Raw genomic sequence first — 26,330 nt, 5'->3', positions numbered from 1 at the left:
TGTCCTCAGATGCTGAGAACAGCTTATTGTTTTTGAAGTCTAAAGAAAAATTATATTTCCTTAAAAAGTCCAATTCGAGTATACATAGATCTGTAATATCCGCCACATATGCCGTGTGATGGTAGGCGGCACTTCCATGATGTTCACGTTTAACTTCCCAGCTATGTCGATCTTATCACCAGATGCAGTCTGAAGGGTAACACAGGATGGCGTCCAAATTAGTTTATCTTTAAACTATTCAGCTAAATCTTTCCTAATGATGGTAAAATTAGCTCCTGTGTCAATGATCATATTGCAAGGAACTCCATCGGTATGCCCATTGATGGAGAGTCCGTTGCTGTTGCCACTCACTGTAGAAATCTTGAGTGCTTTAAAACAAGGTTTTTCATTATCTGGCAACCTCCGTTCCTTGATATGGTCATCAATTTGTTTCCTGCGTCGTTGCTAAGAAATGGTCTCAATTTTCGTACCCTGGGGTTTTCTGCAATTCTTTCGTACGTGGCCTTCAGCTCCACAGTTCCAGCACTTTAGTTTCTTGTCAATCCTTTTCCGTCCCACAGCATTTAGTTGTCTGTTTAACCTGCCTCTCTTATTTTCCGTGCTCTGGGGTGTTCTGCAGTTCCTTCGTATGTGGCCTTCAACACCGCAGTTCCAGTGCTTTAGGGTTGGTTTCTTCTCACCAGTATTCCGTCTCAAGGCATTCAGTTGTCTAGTTAAATCGTCTAGACAAGCAGTGACTTGATCCCCTGGCTCCTGGACTTGAGCAGCTCTGATTGGGTAGCGGTCTCTAAGAGTGGCTTGCTGGGCTGCCTCGAATTTCATGGCGTACACTAAAGCGCTTTTCAAATCTTTAACATTCGAGATTCGCGGTGCTTTCTGTATTTCAGGGTCCCGGATGCCATCGATGAAATATTGCAGCGACAGGATTTCTCTTGTTTCTGTCGGTACTCCGAAAAGGCGTGATGTGACAGCCTTTCAACATCCGTGGCTGTTGAAAGATACTGTGTGCTCCTGAAGTGTTTCGGTGGCCTTCTGCTGACGGGATTTTAGTTGATGCCTGCTGTAGTCTTTTAAACACTTTTCTCCAAAGCGCAGCTCCAATTCGCCGGATAGAGTTTCAAAGTCTAATCTCTGGTTTTGGGGAAAAGTCTGCTGGATATCCGCTGCTTCTGCTCTCAGGGAAGCGGCGAGATGACAGGCCTTAGCTTGGGAATCCCATCCATTCGCATCCACCACGATAGAAAATTGTGTCTTATACACCTGTCATGAGGTCTTCCCCTCATATGTGGATAGCTTCAGAGATGGACGAGCAGGCATCGGTAGAAATTTAAAACCATCCGGATTGCTTCCTGCCGTCGCTACGAATTTTTGTAAATCATCAACTTCTTTGGTGACCGCAGAAACTCTATCATTAATTTATTGTTCCACGGCAGAAACTCTCTCTTCTATTACTTCTTTTACCGAAGAAACATTTTCTTCAATGTTTCCAACTTTATTTTCAACTGCGTCAATTCTGCCTTCCATAACCTCGAATTTGTTTTCTATTACGCTGGTAATTTCTATTTTCATGTCCTCTTGACCTGCTTCAATCTTTTCTTGAACAGTCTTCATTTCTACTTTAACAGCTTCCATCTTTTCTTGACCCGCTTAATCACTTCTTTAATTGACGTCATCTCTGCTTTAACTGAATTTTTCATGTCTTCTTTAAATGATGCTTGGCCAGCTTCGATCTTTTCCTGGCTAGATTCCATCTCTCTTTCATTTCTTCTTTAATCGAGGTAAAGGCTGATATCAACTGCCTTAACTGTTCTTCCATCGCTCTTGTTATTGGCATTCAAACCCCACTCCTGACACCAAAAATTGTTGCGTGCGTACGGGTTCGTTTGAATTGAATGCACAAGTCCGATAAAAAATGGACAAAATTTATTATTATCCCAACAAAAATGCTTAAATTTCCTTAGATATTCTTTCAGTATTACAATAGCTCACAGTAGTTATCTTTTAACTACTCAAACGTTCAACAGAGGTTAATTCAAAACAGCTAAAGAAAGCTAATCCGCGAATTCGCTACAATCAAGAAGAGCAATTTTCTAAACAAACTCATAAAACATCAACAAACTATCTACTGACTAACTACTTAAATGCCAAATTCGTAACAATGTTAGGAGAGTAGCACAATGAAATGGTGGAGTCTCAGAAAAATTCGCAAAATTGCATAGACACAAATTATTAAATTTGGAATTTGTATTGTTTTGTATTAAATTTGGAATATGTATTGTTTTCTCGAAAGTAGCAAATTTACAAAAACTCGCATGATCCCAATACAGCACTAAAGTTAACGTAGTATACAGTTCCCATGGACTTTTCAGCCCTTTTCACCCTTTCAATACACCTTTTAAGCTACAAAGAAGGCTTCTTGGAAATTCAGCCTTGGAAACTTCTTTTAATATCTCATGGCCCTATTGTATACTATGATCTGAATTAAGATTAAAAACCGACAATAATTATCTAATTCTAGAAATCTGGATCTAGATCTTGTAACTGTCACTATTCCTAACTAATATATCACGTTGTCAAAAATTACAGTCAAATCCGATTTTGTCAATAGTTGAGATCCAATAAATAATTTGTTACGAAATGTAGTCAGATGTTAACTTTTCACAACAATTTGTAGAATCATTAGGTTATTTTGAAGCAGGAGACATAAAAAATGAGCAATGCCCTTGCCGGGATTCGAACCTGGAAGTCTCGAATGCGCGCCCAGTATGTTACCGTTACACCACGAAGGCATGAAGAAAGGAGGGAGAAAATATCTTATATCCTCTTTTAAAGTGCGACTGGGAATTAGGAGACCCAGTTGCCTTATACTGGCCGTGAAGAATCATCATCCACCACTTTTTAGTTTGGGCTCCAGTGTAGAGTTATTATGATTTTTTGAAACAGCAGACGTGAAAAATGTTCAATGCCCTCACCGGGACTCGAACCTAGACCTCTCGAATATGTGCCGAGTGTACTACCGTTACACCATGAAGGCATGCAGAAAGGAGGAAGAAAATAGGGCGACTGGGGATTAGGGGATCCAGTCGCCAAATCCTGGTGGTGAAGAATCATCATCTTTTTAGTTCGGGCGCCACCGTATAGTCATTAAGGATTTTTGAAACAATGGCATGCCGGAAGAAGGGAGAAAATACCTTATGTAAGTGATATTAGTTAAAAACTTTTAAGAAACATATACAGTATAGGATGGTTATTAAACATTATTTGCGACTCTATCTCCATAATTCCAACCTCTGACGAACTCTGCAAGCACAAACAAGCGCAATCGGCAATGTTTATTAATTAGTAAAATAATTTAATTTTAAACGATTTGTTAAAACTTGTGTTATTATTGTTTGCTTACCAATATAGGCAATTTACAAATATAAAATGTAATATCTACATAAATATTTCATTTTATTCCCATTTTTAAACTACAACCATAGTCTAAACTATCTGTACAAGGGGTATATCAGTTACGTATGCGTTTGCAGAACATGTACCAGGCATAAAATTTTTAGAAACATTGATCTGATATATAAAGTTGCTACTTTTTCTAATTTTATTTATACTCTGGAGAGGTGTTTTTAATAAGTATAAAAATGCACATTTTATTTCGTTTAAAAACAGAAATGAATTACAGAGAACTTGTCACGGCAACCACTCTAAACTCACAAATAAATATAAGAAATTTTAGAAAACATTCTCTAAGATCACTTCTCCCTAACTCGACTGAGATCATCAAATATGTTCTAAAATGACCACCAAACAGTCTAATTTCAAATTTAAAAATTTTACGAACTAAATAAATTTAACAAAAGAAAACTTATTAAAATTATATTTGTTAAAAAGTGACGAAATCATTTCTAAATGATTAATTTTAATCTTTTTCAGCATAATATAATTTGTTATGCTGGATAATTCCTGTCTAAAGAGATTCATCACAATCCTATATTATTTATGCTAACTTCTTCATTGCTTGCGCCAGCAGCTGGAACGTCCAACGAATTAACTTTCAAGTGACGCCCATGCTACCCAGAGATATCATTAAAGATAATTTACTATTTTTTCGTCCAGATGCAGCTAGTAAATTACAAGCTTTGTACCTCGGACTTATCAGCCCATCTCAATATTAATATTAGCATTACACAATGACCATTACCATATTATTCAAATTAATATTTAGATTAAATTGTAGATATATGAAAAAGTATGTAGATAAATAAATAAATAATCTGTGGTGCATGTTCGCACACGTGTAATAAAGAGTGAAATAGTATGGATGAGAATAAGTTAAGGAAAAGGTTTAATAAAAAAATGGTATTAGTTTCAGTTTGCATGACTGTACAAATAACAAATATCATTTCTGACTAAAAATAAAATCGCCGAATTGAGTCAACAATTAAATACATAAACATGAGACAACGAATTTCACGGTATAGCTGGCAGATGAAGAGACATTCAAATGCATGCTAGTTTCTCTTCTTCTACCCATGGAGGTAAGAAATTTAAATCCTATCGACAAATACGTTATAAAACTATTTGAGCAAAAATTGTTCGTACTGGAAAGCGATCGGTTAAAAGGTATTGTAAAGCAAATTTTATGAGATGCGTGCTTAAGAAAGTAATAAACAAGAGTTTTGGAATATGTATTGTTAAAATTAAGGTTAAAAACATTTGATAAGTATAATTAAAAGAATTATTCTCCTTACATTTTATAATAACTCAGTTATAAGTTTTAAATAATATTTTTAAAAAAATCCTTATTTTATCCCCTTTCAGAAATATTCAGAGAAAGTTAAGTACTATTTAAAGTATTTTGCTATAAAATAAAAGGTGCTCCAATTTGAAATGGACTAAATAGAGCATTAATTATAAATTGGCTTATATTTTCCGATTTAAAAGATTCCTCAGAAGCTAAAAAATCATGTCATATTTGACAAAGTATTTTAGGAAGAAGCTCTATAAATAGAAAAGAAATAATGCATAGTTTTAATATTAATAATACAATAAACTTTGATCTTAATTCTTGTAATCCTTAACCGAATAAAATCGAATTACCTTATTTTTTTTCTAATGTAATTAACGAAAACTTGTGAAAATATTTCATTCAAATTAAACCATTCTGAGCAAACTGTTCTGTGAAAAGTATAGTATTTAATTCCGTTCAGAATGAAATGTTGTTTAAAAATGTATTCTTTTCATATACTTAGAACTCTGAAGTACTATAGAAAAAGAAAATATATACATTTATATGTATATTTATGACGTAATTACAAAATATTTGCATCTGATCGGGACAAAACCCATTGAACTTAAATAAATTAATTACCCAATGGTAAATTACCCAATGTTTTGGTTACCAACGAAGGGACCGCCAGTGCTTCAAAGCAGGGTATTGGGGTAACCGATTAGAGCCACTCCATCTTACTTCCTACCTCCATGCTTCTACCACAGGGAAAGAAACTTTGAGAAAGTGTAAAGTACTCTTTTATTTCTGAAACAATGCGCTTTATGTGTGTTCCTTTGATCCACTTATTTAGCAATTTCTGCAATTTTTTTTTTTTTTTTTTTTTTTTTTTTATGTGTCTCTAACCGAAGGTCGAGATGTCCTTCCCTTTTCTCCTAAATCATAGTGCAGACAGAAAGCTTATTTAAAGAGATGGGCAATAACAAATATTTCCTGAGGCCGTGTGAACGCTTCCACCTCACAACTTCAAAATTCTAGGTAACTCATAAAATAACATGATGCTTCTCTATCCCTGCACGGTACATGTGTGCATTTCATTTTTTGAAAATTTCGATGACCTTCTCAGATACGAGTAAAAGTTCACAGGACAGCAGAGTTTCATCATTGGTTGTATAGGTAATAGTCCCGCCGCATTAGCTATGCAGGTCCGCCCGCCCTAATTTTGAGGGAAAAAAACTCTAGGGTTACGGTCTTCTTTCCCTACCTCCAACCTTTCGAGAGGACTGTCGGCTGGCCGCGTATTTTGAGTGTCCTCTTGCTGCACGAGCATTATGCGGCTACAAATATACAGCCATTCTTCGTCCCATTGGTAAGGCAGTCAGCATCACTGGCCACTATATCGGCTGGACAGCAACACTGAATTCTCTTCCCTAGTTATAAAATAGAAGAAAACGTATACGAAACCCTGTAAAATTTTAGACAAAATTTAACACTTATGTTTCGCATTTACTATAACGACGTCAACGCTTCGGCATGAAACTATTTGCGCCCGGAAAGGAAAAGCAGCTATTCTGCATCCAGATATGTACATATCGTTTTCTCAGTTAATAGCGACCCAAACAAAAGCGTACATTTTTAAAAAAAAATATTATTAAGATTTTAAATGCTACTGCATTTAATATAATTTTTATTCTGTTTTATGAAGATCGCATGTGAGAATGCGCATAAAAATATGCATCGACCGATGGAAATTTACAAAAGGGTTTACAAATATCATTTTTACGTCATATATCATGTGAACGTCAAAGCTTCCGATGTCATGGCGATTCTTGCTGTGCACGCCCAGAATACATGGTCTAATCGATAACAAAACAACTGATAATTTTTCCAAATTATCTTTTCCTAATTCACCCTCCTCCCACAACTCTACATACCCCAGCTGTTTCGAACGACCTTGCACAGGTATGGACGCTGCATATTTATTTGTTACTCTTGATAAGCAGTATTACAGTGTTAAAAAAGTCGTCTCGCATTTTGAAAAGGCTTAAAAGAACTGAAATAATTATCAAGAAAATATGTACATTGATACAAAAATAATCAATGCATTAATATATTCGAAAAATAAATTAATCTAATGCCGAAGGAATGGCAGCAGATCTCAGATGTGACAGTTCGGGAGAACGAGATAACTATTAAAGCTGTGATAACGTAACATGACCCAAAAAAATGGCACGATTTGCATTTTCTAACGTCCAACACAATTTTATAAACATGTAAAGCGTTCATAATATGAATTTAATATACTATATAATAGAAGCATGAATAATATTTATATAGTTAGTTTTCATGTAGTGTGTACTGAGTTTTGTACTTTTTTTTTATTTTGTTCCTTTTTACATATATAGTTTTTGAACTGAAATTCTAAAAATGATTTTTAGAACTTATTATTAAACACATATGTAATATAATCTTTTCGAATATTATAAAAGAATTTGCGTTCTTCATTGAGGAAATCTTCAATTTCAGTATAACGCGATAGCCTTTTTAAATTCGGGTTTTATTCTGATACTTTAGCATGATCATGTTAGGAAAATACTGTACACATTTATAGTTTAGCTGGCTCAAACTGAAACTAAGGGCTTTCGCTATTCTTTCCGAATGCGGCATCAGTACGATTTGGTTTTTCAATATCCAGAGTGTTGTCATTCGAGCTGTGTAAGAGCTTTTATTTTAACTTTTAAATTATAATCGTTTAATAGACAGAAAGCTTTAATAAAAATACATGCACTTCTTCATAATTTAAATCTTAATTTATTATTTCAATAGTATATCTAAATGATAAAATGTATAATATAACAAATTTGTAATTATAAGCATTACTGGCATCCAGTTATTAATAAAAGATGTTTCTAAAGCTGTTATACATTATACTAGCTGAAGTACCCGTTCTACCCCGGGCGGCGAGGATTATTAATAAAAACACTCGAAGTCTCATTCTCAGGCTCCACCCAAATATATGTAGAAAGTGATAGGGCTTACGGGAATTCTCCGTTGGATGGGGAGCCATTCATTGGTTTATGTACGAAGTGGTACCTTCGTCATCAGTTTTGTCCTTTTTCGGAAATTAGCTTTCGGAAAATCACATCCACTTCGGCCAATTTCTTTCAACCGTTACCGAAATATTGGCAAAAAACTGATAAAGAGCACACTTATATTTTGCTTTAAAGATTCTAAAGGTTCTATATTGTTCTAAAGAATAAACCAACACGGCACCATCAAACGGTTTTAGTAAGAAATGATACTGGGAATAAAATAACAGCAACGTGAATCTTAAGTGTCGTGATCTGAAAATTAAAACTGCATAGAAATAAATACTAATATTTATTTATTTATTTTGTAAAATAAAATTATAAAATTCTTGCTTAGCATGCAGATTTCTACTGCATGTGCGAATGCGACAACGGCGACGTGAACCTAAGATGAGGGGACATGAGCGGAACGTTATGCAGTAACAGACATTAAAATATGAGATGATACCCTAGTTAAAGGATCGCAGCTTAGAAGTGATCTTTCACGCAAATGCAGCAACTTGTTTGAACCTAGCTATAGAAAAATTGATGGGATAGAACAGTTGTCCAAAACAAATGCATCTTTTCTTCTGCTTCTTCATTTTGTTTCTTTCCTACCAATAAGACTCGAAAACTGAAGAAGTTAAGCAAGTTATTTGTTACGTAGATAATCAACTAATAAATACGAAAACCTTTAAAATATTTGAAAAATCGATTTGAGAAAGGTTGAAATTAATACACATGCTTGAAATCACTGAAATTAATTTAAGTAATCTTCTCCTTTCTTACCGCATACCTTCAAAGTATAACTGGAAGCATGTCCGATTAGCAATCGGAAAGTCCAGAGTTATAATTCCGGTGACGGCATCATTGAATTTTCATGTTTACTGCTCCGGTATATATTCTAAACAACTTAATAAGTAGTGCCAAAACTAAAATGTGGCGGACGATAATTCGCAACCACCAAGATTTGGCGACTGGGTCTTCCCTTGACCAGTCGTCCTTCAAATCAGGGAGAATGTAAAGAATGTTCTCCTTCCTTACCGTGTGCCTTCATAGTATAATTAGAAGCACGTCTGACTAACTATCAGAAAGTCCGAAGTTCGAGTCGTGGTCAAGGCATCGCAGATTTTTCGTTTCCTACTCTAAAACAAACCTAATGGCTCTAGAAGATTTCCTCCAGTTTTATCTGACTGTCAGAGAGGAATTCAAATTCTTGAAATTCCTCTTTCGCTTTGAAAAGAAAACGAATTAAAGGCCTTTTTCTTTTGAATTCTTACTTGTAAATGAAAATTGTTGCTTTTAAGCTTTAAAATAAACCCGGGCACAAAATATAGGGAATGCATAGAGATATACGATTTGGAGGATAAATTTATTTTTCTTACACCGAAATTTTATTTTTCTAATTTTATAGACATAAAATCATCTTGTATTTTTTTACATTTATTTTTATATTTTATCCAGCACTTTGTACATCTGTGCTTTTTGATAAACGGGAAATAACTATGCTCTTTAAACGCTCGAGTATTGATTTCTGTATTTCTTCTTTGAATGTAAAATTAGTAAATCAAAAAAGATCAAAATTCTTTTAAGAAATATATATTGCTTCTAAATATTTCACTCTATTGAAGTGACAAGAAATGAACACTTATAATTTTGGGTATAAGTTCTTATGCCACTTAGATTTGCAAAAAAAAAAAATTGGGGGGGGGGGCGAAGTTATGATTTCAAGGTAATGAAAGGTTACCAATAAATGAATTTTTCGGAATTATATAGAAACGTTGGATTTAATTACAAAAATTTTTAAGTCAGCAAGAAATTCTAAATCATCAAAATTTATATTTCAAACCATTATGGACTAAAACGTCAAGCAAGTTAGAGATACATAGGTGCATATGTGCGTTCTTACGCAATTCGCAATCAAATTTTTTATTCCAGAACAGTTCGAAGCCTTGAACCCAAACTCGAATTCGATCTTCAATAACCAGACGCGACTCGACAATAACCTGCTAACTCGACAAAGTCCGGTGAGATAATCTCGCACACCTGCTTTCGCACGAATTTTGAAATTACTTGCAAATCACGATAACAGCACTGATAAAATTCTCATTTTCGTATTGTTTCATAATACATACTTTTCCTTTTATTTCTTTTTTTAACACCATATGAATGTTTTGTTTTCATTTGGCGTAAGTCAAATACCGAAGTTACTTTTAAATAAATTATATCTAAAAAAAGATATAAAGAGTAACAAAGCTGGTTTTCTTCCTCTTCTAAAAAAATCGTTCAAATAATTCGTATAATAGATATTTCGTTTTCATTTGACGTAAGTACAAATACCTATGCTACTTTATGAATATTTTTAAGAAAAGATATAAAAGAGTAACAAAACGGGCTTTTTTCCTTCTCTGAAAAAGACAATCGTTCAAACAATTAAAAACATTGAAAAAATTGTAATTAAGAACTATTTTCTGGTGGCCATTTAATGAGTAGCAAATTCAAACCTAGTTTATTGCTAATATCAAATGAGAAAACCCGTTATATTTCGAAAGAGAAAATCGCTATCCTCCTCAGAATCAAAATATTTCTTCCAGAAATCTGGATAATTATTTTGATTATGTAGAAGAAAGATCTAATGTTGTTTTGCTTCTCAAAATGAGCGGCAATTGTTTTCTGGTTAATAAGAATGTCAAATAAAACTGGCGTTCCTTTTTTAGTAATCTTTAAATTTGTTAGATACGACAGTAAATATACACCATTTTGTCCACTCATCAACTCATTTCTACATGTTTTTTATTTAAAATTTTCTAAAACTTTTCTCTCTGTTAATTTTGTCTTGACTCGCAAAATTCCTTCATCCTTAAACACACTGATAGACTTTAAATTTTTAATATCTTCAAAAGAAAAGGAGTCAAGTTGTATGAGCTTTACTATAAATTTTTCTGCCATTTCTAGCTCACGAACTTTGAGCTCTCTATGCTCTCTTTCTTCACTTTTCTTTCGGGAATTTTGTATTTTCGAATTTGTAAATTTCGGGAATTACCTGTACATCCACCTGATTATTCTCAAAATTTTTGTGTACTTCGAAAAGTAGCTAACAACTTTTGAAGACAAGTCGTTGACATTATTCAATGTTGTTAGAACTATCTATCGCCTTTCCGTTTCAACCCTCTCTTCGTCATCATTTGGGGTACAATTAGACCATTCTTTTTCCGACAACTTCAGCCACTAAGGACCCTTCCACCAATTTGATTCTATCAGTTTTTTCGCTGAACAACCTCTTGATGGCAAGTCAGCAGGATTCTCAGTGCCTGGTACATGTCGCCACTTTTTCGATCTGTGAGATTTCTAATTTCCTTAACTCTGTTTTTTACAAACACATGTATCATCATGATGTATCCAATACAACACTGAAATTGAATCTGTCCAATAATATTCTTCAATGTCTCGGATACTTAAAGCCTTTTTCGCCACATCAGAAAGGCGTACGCCTGTGGTGCATGCCATTAACTCTAGTCTAGGAATTGACATTGCTTTCAGTGGTGCGATTCTTGATTTAGCAATCACCAGTTGCACTGAAACTTGATTTTCAGCTTCACTCCTCAAGAAATCAGTTGAATAAGATAATGACAGTTGAATGACAGTTGAATAAGATAATTTAGATGTATCACAGAATGTATGCAGATATACAGTTTTCTACTGACATATGTCTTGGAATTTCTACCAATTTCAAGAGATGAAGATCCTTGAACCACTTCTTAAACTTCTTAACTTCTTAAAGTTATATCTTTTGACAGTTCATCATCCCAACCAAGTCATGATTTCCAGCTTTCTTGAAGAAGTAATTTGGGATAAAATGTTACAGAACAACAAAACCCAATCGAATCAAAAACTTTTTCTGCAATAGAAAGTAACTTTATTCGAATAAACGGTTCCATTATTTCAGTTCTTAAATCAACTTCACAAGATAAAGTGTCAGTTCTTCGAACTTTTTTATAGGGATCACTCCTAAGACTTGAGATATTTCTAGTTCTGAAGATGATATATTAAAATTGTTAAACTCTCAACCTCTCAGTTCAAATTTAGCATTTTGCATTAACTGTGAAGCAATTTCTATAAAATGTTGAGTTTCACTTTCTGCGTCCAATGAAGTGACGCAGTTATCAACATAAAATGATCTCAATAACTTTTCTGCAATTTCTTTTCTTTCTATGCATGTGCTTTCCAGATGATGTCGAATGACTGCTCCAAGAATAAACGGACTGCAGGTAACTCCGAAAACTACTCTACGGTGCCTAAAAACTTGAATTTCTTTACTCTCGCTATCCTTCCACCACAGAAATCGAAGATACTCCCGATCTCCTTCGGCAATGCTTATCTGTAAGAAAGCCCTTTTTATATTAGATATAACACCTATACTTTTTTGTCTAAATCTTACTAACAATGACGGTATCAATTCTAAGTTGTTAGGTTCTTTTTCAAGAAAATCATTAAGAGAAGAAAATCCTTTCTTTCTATTTGATGCGTCGAAAACTGGTCTAACCTTAGTTGTTGAATTTTCCTTGAAACTCCCTCTATGTGGCAAGTAGCAACCAGATTTATATAGTCCTTTAAGTGGTACCTTTTCAATTATATTTTCTTTTAACCACTCCTCGAACACATTATTATATGCATGATATTTTCCTTCCATTTTTAACTTAGTTGTTGTTTTTTCTAGTTTTCTTTCAGCTATATCTCTATACTCAGGAAGATTTTTGCCACGTATCCATGGTAATTTACTTCATATCTTCCCTCCTCATCATGAATTTTGAATCATCATGAACATCATGAATTTTGTGCTTTGTAGCAATCTTTGCTTTGATGAATTTTTTTACAGAAAATACAATTTACAACGTTATTTTTATTTATTTCTTTTACTCCCAAAAACAAGTTGCTTGCAGTAAGTATAGTAATATCTTCACTATCCTTACAAACTTTTTTATAGGGATCACTTTGCTTCTTACCTGACTTTGCTAGAGTTATTCTTTCTTCCCCTTCGACCTCAGCCCTTAGAAAATTTAAAATTTGGCTTAGTCTTACACTATATGATTTCTCATTTACTGAGTTTCTCAACCAAACTCTCAACACGTCTTCTGGAATACACGACTCTACAAGGGGGAAGAGTACTGCAGAATATTTGTCTGATGTCATCCCAATGGATTCTAAAGCTCTGAGGTGGGATTCAAGTCTATCCTATAATTGAGTGATACTAAGCCTTGATTTGGTAGCATTTTTAACAACTAGAGTTAATAGTTCACGAACATACTAGTATTCCACTAACAATTCCTCACGGTCAAATCTTGCTTTGAAGCTTTCAATCGCTTTTGAATAATTTTCTGTCGTTTAGGTGGATAAATATCGATAATCTCTTTCGTTCTTGTACCTGGCGAGATACATTGTATTAAATATTGGAATTTTTCTTCCAATTCCATTTCTTTATGACCGTGAAGTCGTTTAAACTGACTCCAGAAATACAAACATTCTTTACTTAACCGCTAAATTTCATTAGTTCAAGTTTGGGAAGTCTTATTTTCGATTTCTCATTACTTAATATATTCCTGTTTGGCTGTGATTTACTTTCTATAAAAGAATTGACGTAAACTATAGCTTTATCAGATTTGACTTTATATTCTTCTACAAATTCAAATTCATCAGAATAATCTTTACCATTATCGTTTGCACTTACAGGGAAGTTCTAAAATTTCGTTATCAAGAGTCATTAAACCAGCACTAATGCGTTCTAAAGTAGCTAATTTAATCTTAACATCACTTATTTCTATATTTTCATCATCAAACAGAGACATTAAACTTTTATATGTCTTAGTAAACGATGTTTGTAACGGAGATCGCTTCTTAACAAGAAGGTCCATTGCAAACCAAAACCAAAAATGTAATTAATTATTTCTTAGATAAAGTACCCACCTCTTATATTTAATCACGTACTGAGGGTCACCAAATGTTAGATACGATAGTAAATGTACACCATTTTGTTCATTCATCAACTCAATTCTACCTAAATAATCTCTCAAAAATTTAAACACAATCAAACAAGTTTATTCTACCAAAATAATAATGTTTTACAGCTGTTGCCATTCAAAGCAAAACTAAAAAGGAAATTAGTATTACACTGGTTGAATGTAGACGAGCAATGCTATACTTTACAAAACGTTTTCATCTGTTATTTAAGCTTTTATTTCTATTATTTTAATCCCTTTCTGTTCTCTTATAGTGTTTTCACTTAGATTCTGTTTTTTCCAGTTTGAGTGTTATTGCAAATGAGATTAATTTCATTTTTGCCCTTCTTGAACCTCAAAAATTATATATAAAACTCAAAAGCTAACATTTGAAATATTACTTAAAAACCAATCGTAATTCCATTGTTTTTAAATACTCGTGTCAGTTAAATATTATTTTTCCCCCTGAAAGAATTACTGGTAGTTCGGTCCGAGGTTCGAATCCCGCGAACGGGCTGGCTCCATGGGTGTTTTCGTGGTTTTCTCCATGTGTAACGTGTATACGAGTCAGTTTCCCTTAGAAAGTCCTCCACGAAGGCATCCCTCCCCTTAGACAGATAGCCCTCGAGGCTTTGCCGTAATTAAATAACCTAACCTTATCAGGTTCAATGTTCCTTCTAACCTTCTTCGGAAACATACAAGGACCTGACTAGGTACAGAGAGCTTACTAAAGCTATGTTCACTAATTGTAGTAAGTAGACAGGATACAGACGAAGGGTATACAAAACCCTTTATTTTTCTCTATATACAATAACTTCCGTACTTCGGAATACAATGACCCGCCACTCGGGGTCTAACGTAAAAGTATAAAAATAAAACTAAACTCTAATTCAACTTTAGAATAATACACGTGGAAGATTGGCCTTATAATAACAGGAAGCGTATGTAGTACAGAGACTGTGAACACTACAATACGTTTAAGTTTATCAAGAGGATTAAAACCTCTGGCCTGGAAGGCAAACAGCAACTGCGTAACGTCTAAGGTAAGCGGCCTGCGTTGACTTACTGCTTCCTCTCTCTTTCGCTATCGCAAAAAGGCCACACTTAAATACTTGGCGTTCGCCAGACAAACTTTGCATAAAAACCTTCACGCTTATAATTCTGGCCGGAAGTAGAAAATAAGAAGTGATAGTAAAGATTTAAAATAAAATAAACGTTAGTAAAACTTAAGATCCTTACAACCTAACCTCTGAAAGAATTTCAAATTGAGCATCAAATAAAATCAACAAAATCGATCAAAACAAAAAATTCTAAAATTGAAAAGAATATAAAAAATTGAGATTTTCATTTTGTTGCAAATTTTAACTGATTTGAATATTCCAGTAGATCAAAATTTACAACATTCTTGGCTGAATCTTTTGTTTTTTAGATGTCACAGACTAGTGTAAATAAAATTTCATTTACCTTTCAAACGTTACACACTTGTTTTAAATGTTACACACTTAGAAAAATGCTAGTTTTAAACAATGCAGATTAACAGAATGTTTATGATAATTATCGCGACTGTTAGAATACCTACACTTTAGACACCTCATATTGTTAGAGTATCTATTTTAAATGTTTGCAGACCAAGTACTTTTTTTTTATTTTCAAAATGTTTATTTTGTATAGCAACTATTAGTCGCAGATTGGCAGAATGCTTTTTTTAGAATGCCACAAATTGTTAGAAAGTCTTCAAGTGCATTTATTGATGTATTGAAAAAATATAGTTCCATAATGATCTCTCATTATCTGAATATTCAGGTTGGTGATCTCACTTGAGTATTCAGGTTGTCAACATTCACTTGCGCCAATACACACACTCTCAATTTTTGACTACCATCTTCCGCTAAGTTTCCTTGAGAACAGACATGCGAAAGGACCTTCTTCACTTCAACCCTCCAAAGGTTTTAATCCCCCGTATTTACTAATATTATTTTAGAATTTAAATATTTCAGAAAATTCAGGAAGTTAAAAATAAAAGTAAAGTTTTCAACAAACTATGTGGTATTAGTATAGTGCAATAAAGTGACGTCTAATATTGCGGTCCATTTCTTATGTTTTTGCTTTTATTGCCTTTGTTGAGAAAAATAAGATGAAAAATAACTAAAAATGTTAAATTTTTTGACCCTCTATTATTTTTTTTTAATTAAACATTTTTACAAAACAGCCTTTGGCTTGCAAATTTTGTGAAAAATTTATTAAATGGCCTTTCACGAGAAAAGTTTGTATGACTCTTTTCTAATATTCACTATTATAATATTGTGAATTATTTATCTTCTTTAATTGCTGTAGGAAAATCAAATAACAATTATCTCTAATATTTGCTAGCAGTCGTTTTATACATTTAGTTACTTATTTTGACATTTCATTAATTAATATAAATCACAATTCAATTTCAGCAACTATAAGTGATCGACAAATATTTAAATTAGTGTTTTTTTTCTTCAAAATACCATATAAAACTCATTCACAAAAGTTACACATAATCCAAGGCGATTTTTTTGAATTTGTGAAAGCTCTGTCGTGAATACTCTAGAAAGCATACAGAAAATCTACACAAGATTCCTCATATAAGTGATCTAGATACCATTGTACCAGCTCTTTCACAAACAGAAGGAAGAAATTACACCTGCTGGCATTTAGATGCTGAGAAATTCACGAAACAGCTACAAGAGAAAAATACTTTAACGAACATTTTTAAGAAGCTTAAAAATCTATTACAAAATTAGATTTGTTTACTTTAAAACATGTTTATCAATTTATACTTGAATTTCAATGCGAGACAAATTATTCATACAGGAAATGTTTGCGACTACAGTAATACACAATATTTATACATAAGTATATACACCACTTTACTATTATATCAATAAGGCCCATATTCATAATCATTTAGTCGCATTACTGATTATGTAAAATACAAAAGCTGATAACAAATTAAACAGAGATAAAAATGATTAAGAAAAATGTATATTAATTTAAATCTGTCAGTTTTCCATTTTGATGCTAGGCACTGCTGTAATGTGAAAGGTAAATGAAATATTATCTGCCACAAAATCGGTAACAGCTCTCAAGTTGTTATATATGTAACTGTAACTGTATCTATTATTATGTTTAACCATAACTGTAATATAGAATAGTTGATGAGTAATGTAGAATAAACGATGTTTGTGTACAACTTGTAATCATAACTGAGCAGTACCCAACACATATAAAATACAACACATGGCGCAGCCCGTCGTTGATTAAAAAAGAAAATCTTTTTTCAAGAACCATGCAGCCTCGGTAAAGATGTTCTAAACAAAAACATCATGGGAAGTTGTTTACTATGAAATCGAAACTTATATCGCTGGTAAGTGAGTTGTTTATTTTTATTGGACGTGGCTAAAAATACGTATATATAAACTATTTAATGTCCTAAATTAAATATGGATGGATTAAAGCCACCAAGTAATCTAAGTTTCGAAGGAAATTTAGGCGAAAATTGGAAGAAATGGAAACAAAAATTCCAAATTTATATGTTAGCGTCTGGTGGTATTACTAAATCACCTGAAATTAAAGTAGCTATTTTATTGCATATAATTGGTGAAGAAGCACTTGAAAAATTTAATACTTTTAATTTAAGTGAAGAAGATAAGAAGGATGTTGACAAAGTAATTGAAGCTTTCGAAAATTTTTGCATACCGAAAGCAAACGAAAGTGTTGATAGACATATATTTTTCTGTCGAACACAACATGTAGGTGAATCGTTTGATGATTTCTTAACCGATTTAAAGAAATTAAGTAGCAACTGTGGATTTGCAGAATTAAAAGATAGTTTAATAAGGGATAGAATAGTAAGTGGAATTCTAAATAAAAATCTCAAAGACAGATTATTAAGGGAAGATCAGTTAACATTGGAGAAATGTATTAAAATGTGTAAAGCTTCTGAATTAGCAGAACTTCAGCTGAAAACTTTAACTGAAGAAAATAAAATAGAAGCTATCAAACGTAATAAATTTCGACCTTCAGAAGAAAAAAGTCAGCCTTGTAAGAAAGACTATCATGTAAAACAAAGTACTAAATCTTCTTCAAACTATCAAGGAAATAAGTACAATAATCCAAAACCATGTAGAAAATGTGGAACTTTTCATAAGTTATACAACTGTCCTGCTTATAATAAGATTTGCTTGTACTGTAAAAAGAAAAATCACTTTTCTAAAATGTGCACTTTTAAAAATGTTAATGTTGTACAGAATAATTTAGAGCATGAGTTACATAATAATGGTAATGAATATATTTTAGGGTCAGTAGAAGATATAAATCCATTTTCTAAAAATAAAACCGAATGGTTTGAAAAACTAAAAGTAAACATATCTAAATATTTATTTGTTAAGTTGGATACTGGAGCTCAGTGTAATGTGCTACCATTGCCTAAATTTAAACAATTAAATTTAAGAGAGAAATGTTTGACTAAATCAAAAGTCACTTTAAATAATTACAATGGTACTACAATTGATGTAGTTGGAAAATGTAAATTATTATGTGAAACATCAAAAGGGAACAAGGATGAAATAGAATTTCAAGTCGTAGCATGTGATAAAAATGTTCCAGCTATTTTAGGGTTACCTACATTGCAAAAATTAAACCTAATACAAAGGATTTGTACAGTAAATCCTGATTCTAACGAAATGTTACCAGAACTTTTAAAAGGATATCAAGATTTGTTTAAAGGAACTGGGAATTTAACTGGATATACATATCATATTAAATTAAAACCAGGAGCTGTTGGTAAAATAGAACCCTGTAGGAAAATTCCACTTAGTTTATTAAATCCATTAAAAAAGGAATTAGCAAGAATGGAAAAAGATGGTATTATAAAGAAAGTTAACCAACCAACAGAATTCGTGAATTCATTAGTGGTAGTAAGGAAAAAGGATGGAAATTTAAGAGTGTGTTTAGATCCTCAGCACCTTAACCAAAATATACTGAGAGAACATTATCACATACCAACCTTTGAAGAAATTTCATCTCAAATGACAAATGCAAAGGTCTTTAGTATTTTAGATGCAAACAAAGCATTTTGGCAAATTAAACTGTCAGATTCAAGTTGTGAATTTACTACATTTAACACTCCGTTTGGTAGATATTGTTTTTTAAGGTTGCCATATGGACTGAGTTCATCACCAGAAGTTTTCCACAGAAGTTTTTCTGAAATTTTTAGTGATTTAGAAGGAGTTCAAATATATATAGATGACTTATTAGTTTGGGGTAAAGATAAAAAAGAACATGATTCAAGATTAAAGAAGTTGTTGGACAGAGCCAGAGAAAAGAATGTTAAATTTAATTTAAATAAATGTAAATTTGGGCTGAATGAAGTGAAATATATGGGACATATATTTTGTAAAGATGGTTTAAAACCAGATGAAGACAAAATTAAGGCTATTCTAGATATAAAACCACCAAAAAATGTGAAAGAATTAGAAACTTTCCTAGGAAGGATTACATATGTTTCTAGATTTATACCTAATGTATCAGAATTGACATCATGTTTAAGAGATTTGTTGAAAAAACAAGTTATCTGGAACTGGAATGCAACACATGAAAAAGCATTTAGAAGACTAAAAGATGTCTTGGTAAATAAACCAGTTTTACAGTATTATGATATAAACATGCCAGTAGTTTTATCTGTAGATGCATCTCAAGAAGGACTAGGAGCAGTCTTACTGCAGAATAATTTACCAGTGGCATATGCATCTAAGGCATTAACAGATACACAGAAGAATTATGCTCAAATTGAAAAGGAAACTTTAGCTATTGTATTTGCGTGTGAGAAATTTCACCAGTATATATTTGGAAAAAATATTACTGTGGAAAGTGATCATAAACCACTGGAATCAATTTTTAAAAAGCCATTAAATAAATGCCCTGTAAGACTACAAAGAATGCGTATAAGATTACAGCCATATCAGTTTGAGATAAAATATAAACCAGGAAAAGAACTTTTTATAGCGGATGCATTATCAAGATCATTCACTGATAAAGGATCTGATTTCTTTGAAGGAGAAATAGAAGCTCATGTTGGATTAGTTGTAGAATGTATACCAATGTCTAATGGTAAAATGGAAGTTTTTCAACTGGAAACAGAAAAAGATGAAGAACTACAAGTTTTAAGAAAATTAATTAAAACTGGATGGCCAGATGAAAAATGTATGGTTCCAGAACTGGCAAAACCATATTTTAACTTCAGAGAAGAACTATCAGAAGCAAATGGATTAATATTTAAAAATTCCTGTGTTGTTGTACCAAGAAGTTTACGAAAAGATATGTTAAGCAGAATTCATTATGGTCATTTAGGAGTAGTAAAATGCAAGATCAAAGCAAGAGAAATATTATATTGGCCAGGAATGTCCAAAGAAATTGAAGATTTGGTACTGAATTGTCAGACATGTTTAAGTTTACAAAAAGCTAATACTAAAGAACCAATGATATCTAAAGAAATACCTAATGGTCCATGGGAAGTATTGGGAACAGACCTCTTTTACTTTCAAGGAAGGGATTATCTAATAGTTATAGATTATTTTAGCAAATATGTTGAAATTGGACATTTGGAAGATTTGTCAAGTGTAGCAGTGATAAAGCAATTGAAATCAATTTTTGCAAGACATGGTATTCCGAAAATAGTATATTCGGATAATGGTCCACAATATAATTGCAGGAAATATAAAGATTTTGCAAGAAGATGGAATTTTGAAACCAGAACTTCAAGTCCAAAATACCCACAGTCTAATGGAATGGTTGAAAGACATATTCAAACTGTCAAGCGAATGTTAGAAAAAGCTGTAGTTGACAACAAGGATCCATATTTAGTTTTACTGGAATATCGTAACTCTCCTATTTCAGATGAAATTAAGTCACCTTCAGAATTGATGTTTGGAAGAAAAGTAAATGGATTGATGCCTATAAAAGAGAATTTTGTCCAAGCTAAACGATATGAAGACCATAAACAACATTTACTGAAGAGACAAATCTTACAAAAAAGTTATTATGATAGGAATGCAAGACCATTAAAACGACTGAAAACAGGAGATCATGTTTACATAAAAGAGAAAGGGAAAAAACTAAATGAAAGAGGGAAAATTATAGAAGAAGCAGAAAGACCACGTTCATATAGGATTATAAGAACAGATGGAAGAATTGTAGAAAGGAACAGAAGAGACCTTCTTAAAGGAACTAATCAGGAAGAGTTTGCAATACAAAACAACTATGAGAATGAAGTTATAGATGAGCCCGAGATACATGAAAATAGTAGAAGCACTTCAAATTTAGATGTGCCTGTAAGTCCTTCAAAATCTAACAGAAGTGTTGTGTCACCAAATAGCAAAAGAAGCATAGTATCATCAAATTTTTCAAATGGACATAACTACGTCACTCGATCTGGTAGGACTGTTAAGAAACCTTATTATTTAAAAGAATATGTTTAATTTTACTACTATTATTATTTTTTATAAAAAAGGGAGATGTTATATATGTAACTGTAACTGTATCTATTATTATGTTTAACCATAACTGTAATATAGAATAGTTGATGAGTAATGTAGAATAAACGATGTTTGTGTACAACTTGTAATCATAACTGAGCAGTACCCAACACATATAAAATACAACACAGACTGGGTTATTTTCACGTTCACGAAATAGTTAAATGTTTTAGTAGCATAACGTACCATAACGTGCTACGAAAACTGAAAAGACTAAATTTTAAACAGTTTTTAAGTTGTAAGGTTTTGAATTCAAGGGACAGTTTAATGTTCTAGTAACGTAACATAACATAAAGTGATCCAAAAATTGAAAAAAAATAAATTTTAGACAGTTCTTAAGTTGTAAGGTTTTATGTTATTTAACCCAGTTATCTTGTTATTTTGGCTATACTTTCACTTCTGCTTTCGTCAACTCCCACCAAAATGCAAATTAGTTAAAATATAAATAATTCTTGAATACTATAAAATATTGTAATTCTTGAATAAGATATTGAATACAGACAGAGAGAACTGAGGCTGAACATTATTCTGCTTAGTATCACTGCTTGTTGAATTTAATTTATCGGCTTGAGACCTGTCTAGCTACTTAGAGCCCAGCCAATGTTTAGTAGGGCGTGTTGATTTTGCATTTAGCATTCACATTAAATTGAAAGTGTGTTCAGAATTACCCTCAAATATCAAAGCTCTGTTTCTGTTCATTTTTCTGTGGTTGTACAACATTTATTTTTACTTTCAGTAATGATATTTTTTAAAGCAGGTGGGATGATAAATCCCAAGAGAATCTTTACTGTTATTGAGGTGAATTTGGTATAGTAAAATAATAAAAAAGCCGTATAATGTGTCCACAATTATCTATCCAATATATTCATTTCAAATGAGGCGTCTGAGTTTATCTTTGCAGGATCATTATATTTGCATCGGAAAATTTAGCAATCAACGAACGCGGCGTATTATGACCCCGGACTAAAGACCGTCATGACAATGACCCGCCTTACCCGCCTTTTTATCTCTGCAACAGTATATTCGTTACGCAATAATTTTTTTTTTCAAACGTTCCATTATTTACACTTTCTAGAAGTACGGGGCAGAACGATAATGAAAGAAAAGGCAACAACAGCTCGTTTTGCGCGTGAAAAAACAATTCGGTCTCTTTCGTCCCATCAGATAATGAAATCATACACGGAGTGGAAATCATTCATCATCCACGAGTGCCGCTTCTTCCCACCGTTTGTTGAAGGTAAACAGCCATGACAATGTTTTAAGACACTATTTATTTTTTTTTTTTTTAGTTTTGCTTTTCTCTTCTTTTTATGTTTCAATTCAGCCCACTCTGAGTATGAAAATTTAATTAGTATTTAAAATAAAGTATCATGGGCCATATAGTAGTCACAAAAACTGAGTTATACGAATATATTTCTTACGATCTCTATATTCAATACCTAAGCACACGCTGACTAAGCTGACTTAGTTTGTACTGTGAACCTAAAAATTTAATCTTTGTGGAAGTGGTAAGTATCTTTAAGTTGTTATATTAAACATTCAAGATTCAATGAGAGTTATGGTTAAAATTTAACAAATCCTTCAGTTGAATTCCAAATGTTTTAAAGTTTTGTGTTGATTACCTAGCTCTGAAAATACGCGTAGCATTCCAGTACTGCAAGCAAAAGGATAGCTTTAAGTTGTAAATTTGGGGCGCGACTAAAGAACTAGATTTATTTCTATTGTATAATTTTTTAAGTTAGCTAATTTCTTTACAGGCCGACTAAAAGTTTGGAATTGTATACACAACATTAATCAGTGCTCACTTTATTTATTTTTATAATAGAAAGAAAGGATTCTGAAGAATTAGAAAAACACATTAAAGTTTTTAGTCATTTTAAAGTTAACTTCTGGGGCCCAGGCCTGGAACTTCTGAACCTAGGTTGCTATGGCAGCAAAATATACCTGCCAGTAACTGAGTTTGGCGAGATCAGCTGCTAAGATTTTACATATTATGCAATTTTTAGACATAAGTTTAAAATGTGTTAAGTTGTTCTCTAATTTAACTATGAATTTTTTGTCTTTGACAGATTCATAACTCACGATTATTATTCATTGCTTAATTAAATTATTTAACTTTCTGCAAACCATAATATAGTTCGACTTGTGCTATCTGTAGAAGCGTTAAATCATATTTTATATCTATAATATCAATAAAACTTCATTATATTTGTCTCCTAATGTTCTAAATTTTTTAAATAAAAAAAATGATTGATTTTAAGAAAGGCTATTTAATTTTAACTACGTCTTTTTCTCCAAGTAACGTCTGCGCAGAAGTTATTAATATTTTTCAAATGAAGGAAATGGACAAAATTGTTCTTGCATATTCTATACTTCATTAACATGGATTATACTAGAATTTCTTAAAGAATTTGTCAAAAGCCAAGGGGCTTTTCATGTATATTGATTGATGCTGCAGCGTCTCTTAAGGTGGGTATTTCTTTTTTAGCTTTAAAAAGGCTTTCTTTATATCTACAGGTTACTTACCAGCTCGCTATGTTTTGACTCTGTTGCTCTTCTGGGCGATGAGTCTGGAGTTCGCCCACCGAGTTTGTCTGAGTGTCACCATTGTGGCCATGGTCAACCATACCGCTTTCATCCAAGGAAATGATTCCCAAGTTGACGATAGTTGTCCTGAACCGTGGATAGGAAATACTACTACACCTGATCCACCGGTGAGTGACAACTATTTTTATTTCATTAGCTATCACGAAAGCATACTATTTTCCGTATTGCGTTGATAAGCAACGTGATGAATTATAAAATATATTAACTGCATACCTCATTTGCTCATTGAAAGATATTGATGGTTTCGTATGTGTTAAAAAGAAGGAGTTAATATCACAAGAATAATAAAGGACTCAATTAAATTCGCTTAAGTATTTCTCAAATCATTAAGAAAAAGCTGTTCCAAGTACTTCAGCAACTTCCTTCTAAATGTCTAAAAAAATACCTTATGTATTATTATTGACGCATAACACTCTGAAAAGGAAGTTCAAGCCAGACTATTGGCTCATTAAATTGCTGAGCAAGAAGCTCTCTTCGATACTTTCTCATTTAAAAGTTCTTATTCATTTGCATGTTTGCTTTGACCAGTTATTATGCCATACTTGACCCTTCGATAAATTCAGATAATATTTTTATGTATTTTTATATGTGAGTGTATGTGTACCTTTCGCTCATAAAAAATTGAAATTGATAATAAAATTTAAAGTGAACAAAGAAATGAAAGAATGCTCTAAAATGCTTGCATGATTGTCCTTAGAATAGTAAAGCTACTCGAGATTTTAGTGTTGCTAGAATAAGAAAAGCTACTCGAGATTTTAGTGTTGCTAGAAACGTACCGATGCAAGGTGACATAAAACAACCATTATGATATGAAGCAAAAATAAGATAAAATACTGAATTATAAAATGCAAGTAGTAAGAGATGAAAGCCCTTTCGATAATACAAATTGCCTGTCACTTGCTATCTCATCAACACATGATAGAAAAAGGTATCTCATCTCTTACCCACTTTTGCATTTTGCAGTTTAACATTTTTCTTCATTTGCTTCAGACATAGCTGATTGTTTTAATGTCAACTTGCATTAATATGCTTCCAGCAAAACTAATTCCTCAAGCAGTTTCACTTATTCCCATTCTTACGCATCATTCTGATCAAATTTGAAGTTGTGTTTGATCTAATTTAAGTTACTATATATATATATATTGCATAATTCTGCCTTTTAGTTTTTAATTTTTATACCATTAAAAACAACTAAAACAAACGAAGAAAGTATAAATTACAAAAATGAGCTACACAGAAAACAAATCAGCATCACTTATTAAGTTACGATAGATTAAAGAATACAATAAATGGATTTATTATTTGCTTTAACAGAATAAAAAGAGCCAAGTATAACATGCTAAAGAACTTAGAAAAATTCGCAGTGCAAAATATTAAAAAAAATGAGAACAAATTGTACTTCTTCAGATTCAGAAACTACTTGTAACACATTTCTAATTTTATACAGTTAACTCTGCGCATATTATAATATATATATACTTTAATTTTATACGATCACTTTTTAATACGATTAAATTTTGTCTTATTACTTCATTTTCTACTTTCGCCATGCACAATGCTTTTCTGTACCTAAACGTTTAAACCATTTGTCAACATACAAATGTGAATCTACAACATAAAAACAAAATTTTAATGTTTACAAATGTCTCTCCCTTTGTAAGAACTTACATAACTATAACTAGCAGCAATAGTTTAAATTAAGTATTCATATTACTGAGCAGTTTCCCTTAGAAATCCTCCAGGAAGGCGTCCTTTCTCTTAGACAGATAGTTCTCGTGTGCTTTGCCATATTCAAATAACCTACATATTACTGGAATTAAATGAAAATATGTATAGAGCAGCATTAATAAGAGAAAATGAAAGGCATTATAGAATTATTATCCTAAATTCATACAATATTCTTTTTTTAATATAAAGCGATAAATACGAGCAAACTTTATGACAAAATCCAGTAACCTCATTATCTAACACTTTATGATCAACACTTCATTTAACACGCTGGCAATGATTTCTACTTGGATGGATCCCTTAACACAGCAAGTGTGCTTATAAATTAATGCATCAAGGACGTTGCGTGATTTTCAATATATTTGCCTTTATTTCATTTATGTTAAAAATTAACTTTCTAATCGTGTGCTCAGTTTTTTATCAATAACCATACGTAGAATTAGAAATATGTCATTGGACCACTGTTTTACTCTTTATCCACACAGGTTTTGTGAAAAAGTATAAAAAATAAGCAGTGGAATGTTTTTCTGCCAATATATTGCACACTGCTATGCTCTTCCTCGATAGAACTATCAGAACCCATTAAAAATTTATTCCCACATTAATCATACAGATAACTAAATATAATGTATTCATGAATAATTTT

At 32.4% G+C, this 26,330-nt stretch overlaps 1 protein-coding gene across 2 annotated transcripts in view; it reads left to right on the top strand.

Moving 5' to 3' along the window:
* Positions 1 to 26,330, top strand: part of LOC118181642 (sialin-like) — a 67,770-nt gene that overhangs the window by 4,579 nt on the left and 36,861 nt on the right. Inside the window, exons 1-2 of one of the 2 annotated variants that reach the window (XM_085820536.1) lie at positions 22,436 to 22,586; positions 23,867 to 24,063. In XM_085820536.1, the coding sequence (XP_085676662.1) occupies positions 22,445 to 22,586; positions 23,867 to 24,063 (339 nt within the window). In that variant the 5' untranslated portion in view covers positions 22,436 to 22,444. Of the gene's footprint in view, positions 1 to 22,435; positions 22,587 to 23,866; positions 24,064 to 26,330 lie in introns of those variants that run through there. The other variant, XM_085820537.1, reaches the window with a different exon arrangement.

This window comes from Stegodyphus dumicola, chromosome 7 (genome assembly GCF_044657685.1).
Source record: "Stegodyphus dumicola isolate Sdum_Otavi_A_Nest chromosome 7, ASM4465768v1".
NCBI classification, from domain to species: domain Eukaryota; kingdom Metazoa; phylum Arthropoda; class Arachnida; order Araneae; family Eresidae; genus Stegodyphus; species Stegodyphus dumicola.
The sequence above is the reverse complement of the archived record's forward strand: the minus strand, read 5'-3'. Positions and strand labels throughout refer to the sequence as shown.